This window comes from Macrobrachium nipponense, chromosome 1 (assembly GCF_015104395.2).
Source record: "Macrobrachium nipponense isolate FS-2020 chromosome 1, ASM1510439v2, whole genome shotgun sequence".
NCBI classification, from domain to species: domain Eukaryota; kingdom Metazoa; phylum Arthropoda; class Malacostraca; order Decapoda; family Palaemonidae; genus Macrobrachium; species Macrobrachium nipponense.
This window is the reverse complement of record NC_087200.1, coordinates 72088536-72094965: the sequence shown is the minus strand read 5'-3', so window position 1 is coordinate 72094965 and position 6430 is coordinate 72088536. Positions and strand designations below refer to the sequence as shown.

Genomic DNA, 6430 nt, shown 5'->3' with positions numbered 1-6430 from the left:
ATGAGAGAATTTAGCACACAGTGTTGGACAGCATTCATCAAACATAACCACACAGAATTAAACGAAGCAAAACCTGTATTATTGCAAAGAGAAAACGATAAACACGCACAGCAATATTGTTTTCGATTCCGCCCAATTTCGGTATATTACTTACTTTAATAAACGTTGTACTATGTCCCTGCGTTCCATTTCGTTCGGATGCATTACCAGTAACTCTGTAATTCAGAATTACACTTGCATGTGCTCCTGCTTGTATACAGCAGGTTTGGTATTAATCCGATTCATGGTGAAGTTGCTTCTGGCAATTAATTTCATGCAAAATAACTGAATGGCCCGAAATGGTATTTAAAAACTGCATGGCTAACATTGATGGAAGGGCTATTGGAGGATATTGCATTGATTGGAATCATTAGAGCGTACTCTGGGAAGAACGACTGACTATTTTGTTAAATGTTATATCAAGCAATGTTACTTTCCATATGACCGTTTGTTTTCTCTGTCCGGGCGTATCAAGGGATTTAAACATTAGGGTAGGTGAGGTAATAGCGTAGGTGAGGTAATGCCTGGTTTGTGGAGTGAGTACAAGGGTTGAATTTGGATACGGCCTCTGATTATTCAAATTACTATGTTTACAAGCACTGCTATCTGGATATGAGAAGGAAAAGTGTGGAGGTGTTGATTTGATGATCTATCTACACAATGCGTAATTTTTAAAATACTCATGCAAACATTTTCTAGACTAAATTACGATGGATCTGGCTGTGTGTATGTGTCTGCTCGTCTGTTTGGGTACTGGAGAGAGAGAGAGAGAGAGAGAGAGAGAGAGAATCAGGTTAGTATTTGAATATGCTACATACAGTTGGCCTATCCTGATGTACAAAAACGCCTTTTTTCCCCATTTTACCCCGAGTATTACCAAAATGTTTTTAACTACCTCGACGTCACATTTGTAGGTTTTTTTTCTTCAAGAATAAAATTATCCAGAGTCAAGAGCCTATATAAACACACTTTTAATGTCTAAAAGAATTGACTTGCATCGTAAAGTATATCAATCTTGAAATTTAATCTAATCTGTCATAAACCCATAATCACCTCAACACAAAATTTCACGAAAATCCATTAGTGTTTTGTTACAAGAAACTTCGGAAAAACGGACACAAAATACAATAACATCCGTTAGTAACCTCGCTGTCGGGGTAAGATAATTCCATATATCAATTATTAAAAATGCAAAAAAGAATATTTGTCATGAATCTCGAGTCTTGTTATGACAAACGATCCACAGCTTATCGTTTCTCCGTCACTGGTCATCCTAAGGTATATTTGTTGAATGTGTGCCAACAGAGGGCAATATCTGCTGAGGACACATGAAATGATTTCCTATTTGTGGAGTCTTTTGCGTTTCTTGATCCTTTTTATGCGACTGGGGAGAATCCCCTTTTTTCACAAATTTACGTAGTTTTTTTTTTGTAGAAATAAAGAAAGGATAAGTGAATATGGAGAATAAATGCAATGCTGATGTAATTTTAATGTCATCACCATGCCGTGTCCGTCAATTATTAAGGGTCACATAATTATGTATTACAATATTATAAAAATAATCAAAAGGGTGAGAAACAAAAAGAATAATTTTAGGGCGTTAAAAGCTGTTATTTTATTCATGTACAAAAATACAATGCACTGAAGCAAATAAATAATAACAAGTGAAACCTTCAAATGACAACATGCAAATCATTTTGGCCAGCAAAGTATGCATGTTATAATTTTCGTTATAAATAACCCAGTATGTTGTGAAATAAAATGGAATTGCAGCGAATTGGATATGTTCTTTTTAATTAAAAATACCTCGACCTGTGCTGTCCTAAATGAAAAATAAAGAGAAAAATATATATATCTGTATAAAATGAACAAATTTGATTCAATACAACTCTGAATATATCCATTTCATCTGATGCAGCAGGTTCTGATGAATGATTTCCGTGTAAAAGCTCCGCTACGCTGAAAATTTAGTTACAAAAGAATTGCTGCTTTGGTGGGAGAGTTTCCGTTATAAAAACATTATTTTTCTTTACCTCGCAAGTTCATAAGATTGTAATGGATTTTATTTAGATGAAATGAATGGTTTGAACCTGGCAACTGGTTATTATACTTGTTAGTTGTGCATTTATGCACCGATTTCCAAAAGAATGACGCTTTCGTGTCAGAAATATATTGCAGGAGCTCAATTGGAAACGTTGTTGGAAATATGCCAAAAATGAAAGAGAATGTATGTAAACGTTGTCTGTCCTGCCAGCCGTAGCAGAGGCAGTAGGATTTGTAAATAAGGTAAACTCTGCTGCAGAATTCAAGGGAAGCTTTCCATCCGAAGGTAATTTACAGATAATGGGTGTCATATGATCTGTGATGAATGACTCAGTATATAACGGGTGTGTGTTGTAATTTAAGGATGATTTAACTCATAAATATGGAAATTCACTTCTTATGTTACGGGGGTTTCATCTCTCAGAGGTCCTTCGATTGCCTTGAACTCTCAACCTTGTTGTCTTCTCCTTCGTATTTGAGTACGGCGTCCGCTAGAGAGTCCAGAATTTGTGTCATGGAGTCGAGACCGCGGCTGAAAGTGAAAAAAAAAAACTTAACTGTTATTTTGTATTACTGTTATTCTCTAAAATGGGGATTAACATGGCTTTCAAAGCTCATAGCTGTAGTTTTAACTTTTGACATGCATTGCGCTACAAAAATAACCAGAATTACTTATTCTCAACTATTGACCTTACTGTAAAATATTAATCATATATTTCCAATATTACTATTTCCTTAGTTTGTGTATAGGAAAATCATTCCAGTTATTTTCGCTCGCGAAAGTAGCGTCGCCACTTCCTGTTATTAGAACCGTTATCATCACTTCTGCCACTGACACTATCACTTAATTTCACGCCATTGTACTTTAACCAGTTTGAAATAACTCTTGTATGTCCTTCATTATGAAGTATGATGCAACGTTATGTCAAAGGAATTCATATATTCCATCATTGCAAAGGTGTTGGTGGTGTTATTACCGAATATTTTTCAAGCCGGAAATTGAGTAATTTCGCTGTTGTGTAACTGACCCAAAGTTGGGTGATGAATAGACTTCATGAAAATAATCATAAAGCTGCAATTTGCTCTTTATAAAATTTGCGACTAAGTTTTTATGAACTATGGAACTTCCTAGAAGACATGGCCCATAATTACCCAGTTCTAGTATACCTATACCACCGTCAACTAAGTTGGACAGTGACTGTTTTTATTTTATTCGACTTGAATTTTAACTATTTTTTATACACAAAATATTTCGGAAGTTATCCAGAATCTGAGGCTTATTTAGTCACTTTCAGAATGTTGAAACTGTTTCTTACCTTTTCCTATACAAACAGTATTAATTTCACTGTTAAAGCAGCCAGTATCAATGTCCTATCAACTGAAAATTCCCCCTCTCACCTGCCACGAGTAATGACGTTGTTGAATCCCAGCTGCTCCCTTTGGTCCCAGACCTTGGCCGCGTTGGTGACGAGGCTCCTGCCGTAAGAGCTGTAGGAGGACGTGTTCCCGAGGTAGGCAGAGTAGCCGTAGTTCAGGAGGTCGAAGAGGAAGATGGCGGCCACGACGAGGAGGGTGAGGAAGCCGACGGTGTGGAGGTCGATGGACTTGATGAAGCTCTTGAGATCGTAGCCGGCGGTTCGTAGCTGCTCGTCCACCTTGTTCATCAAGGTGCCGACGTGCGGGCTGGATGCTGCAGCGACAATGGTAGCGGCGGTGGTGGTGACTGGCATCGTGCTGGGCGAAGCCGAATTCTTATTATTATTCCATCATTAAATCAAAATACTGATTTGAAATGTTCAGCCTTCATAAGACTGTCTGTACGGGATTGTTTAAAGAAAATCGACTGCAATGAATGTAATGATTTACGATTTAAAAGCGTTATTATTGAAAAACATCTGTTGATTAATTTATGGAAATTTGGACATAAAACCAAGGTTGGCTAGAAAGATTTGGAAGAAAGGAAGTGGAATGGAGGTAAAGTAAAAGGCTAAAGTAAAAAGTGGATGCATCTATGATCGAATGGACGCAACAAACAGCTTTTAGTAGGCCTACATTGTACCCCGTGAGGTGCAATGACGGCAATACACTCGTATACGGGAAAGAAGCAAAAATCGTCGTAGATCGTATAAGCTTTTTTTTTTTTTTTTTTTTCTCAACCGATTTATGAGCGAGGTTATCATTGGCTGCTGGCTCAAATAACGTGAGAGACAGTTAATGCTCTGATAATGGAGGGTAAGCATTAACAAACAGTGAACGAGAGCACAGAAAAGCTCATTAATTTTCACTCGCTCCGATGAACGCTGGGCTTTTTCAGGTTCAGGTGCACTGATTTTTCATTTCAAAATCAGCGGTGCAGTAAATATTTTAATCCGCAGGAAAAGAAAAATGATAGCCCACTATTTTGTAACAATGATACCAAAGTTCGGTGTTGTGTATCGGGATTTCTAAAGAGAATGAAAAATGCGGTTTCAGTTTTGTTGCGAAGCTGTCGTTTTGCTTGAGAGTTTCGTGACAAAGAGCTTTAAATTTCATTAATTTTTTTCGTTATCCTATGAATTCTCGAAACGAATTATTGGCAACTGGATAAAAAAGGAAGAAAACAGGATATATTAAGGAAAACTTAAAGAATTAATATTTATCGGTAAACCACTGTTATATATAAAGGGAAAACACAATTACACTTTACAGAATACCTTTGGGGAAAAATATCTTAAAATAACTCTACAGATTATAAACGCCTTACAACAAAAATGTTAGAAAGAGAACAAAGAAAAAAAATATATATTGTTATAATACCCGTTGACAGTATGAATATATGGAAAGCAAGTTAGTAAAAAAGCTAAAAAAAAAAAAAATCCACACACAGCCATTACTGATAATAAATAATACCTATGGGAGCTACGAGTGTATGAGATGCAAGGTAGTCAGTGTGATCAGCTGAGACACTGGAAGGTGACTGATAGGTGACCTCATGAACGAGAGCCTTTATATATACTCCCCTTCTCTCGAATGAAAGGTCTTTACGAGAACACCTCATCCGGGACTCTTTCGAGCTCAGTGACGCCCAACAGGACGTGCCGACGGGGAAACAGAGCTCTATGACGCCTCGGGAAGGGTGACAGGGAGAGCACAGGAAGCCCATCGTCCTTGGGATCCTACGTAACAGACGAAACGAAAGGATTGAAAGGAATAGTGAGTGGAGCGAGAGGCGTAACAATTTGTAATTGCTGACGCATGATTCGATGCGTCTTGTTTATATTATCATTATTTCGTTATTCTTTGTCTTTCTGATCTAGTAGCTTGGGTGGGGAAGCCAAAAGGTCATTGATTTCATCTGTATGTTCCCGCCAAAATAAAAGCAGCCATGCGATTAAACATAGCGACGAAAAATGAGGCAGTGAACTGATTGTACCCGAAACTGATAATTTAATTATCAGCCCCGTAGAGGAGTAGTGCTGTCAGTGCACATCATACGGTGCACTGTAGGCATTGCAGAAATGAAGCAGTGAACTGATTGTACCCAAAACTGATAATTTAATTATCAGCCCCGTAGAGGAGTAGTGCTGTCAATACGCATCACGCGGTGCACCGTAGACATTATTTAAGGTTCTTTGCAGCGTCCTTTTGGTCCCTAGCTAAAACTACTGACATTCCTTTTCTTGTACCTCCGTTCATATTATCTTTCCTTTATCTTAGTTTCCACCCTCTCCTAAGAGCTGTTTCCCGGGCAACTAAGAGGTTTTCCTCTTGTTACACTTTGCAAGTATTTTTACCCCCAATTTCTCTTTCAGCGCTGAATGATCTCATAGGTCCTAGTGCTTGGCCTTTGGCCTAGATTTTATACTACATCCCAGTAAATTAATTAAATGATGAATTTCAAGGAAGCAGTAGAGCTTCTATTGAGCATGTGATCGTCACCAACCATAACTGTCTTAAGAACTATTTTACATCAAAGGGAATGTAGTGAAAGTTCAACAATAAATTTGCCGATACTTCCCGATATGAATAGCACATATAACTCATGAGACCCAGAAACTTTAGGTGATGGTGTTTGTAAATTTTTCGAATTATAATAGTGGCAATGGTTAACTGAAGAAATGTCTGACTTTTTATTATAAATGTTATGGGAAAAAGTGTTCGCATTTGGATGCATTACATAACCAAGTGCTTTATTGATTTAGAGACGCGCGCTTTTTCTCAAGAAGGTCCCTTTGAAATAAAAAAGTAAGCATTCACAGAGGCCTATTTATTACCAATATCAAATAAGAAATGTTCAACGTAACCATGCGGAGATTATGCATTCAATTATGGTTTTCCCTTTGTATTTCTTGCTTGTTTGCTTATACGG

At 37.5% G+C, this 6430-nt stretch overlaps 1 protein-coding gene across 1 annotated transcript; it reads right to left on the bottom strand.

Moving 5' to 3' along the window:
* Positions 1-1625: 1625 nt before the first annotated feature.
* Positions 1626-5106, bottom strand: LOC135219380 (uncharacterized). The gene is made up of 3 exons (XM_064256106.1): positions 4972-5106; positions 3481-3816; positions 1626-2614 (listed from the first exon to the last, which is right to left on the bottom strand). Exons 2-3 carry the CDS (start codon positions 3810-3812, stop codon positions 2503-2505), a joined length of 444 nt encoding a protein of 147 aa, XP_064112176.1. The 5' UTR covers positions 3813-3816; positions 4972-5106; the 3' UTR covers positions 1626-2502.
* Positions 5107-6430: the final 1324 nt, after the last annotated feature.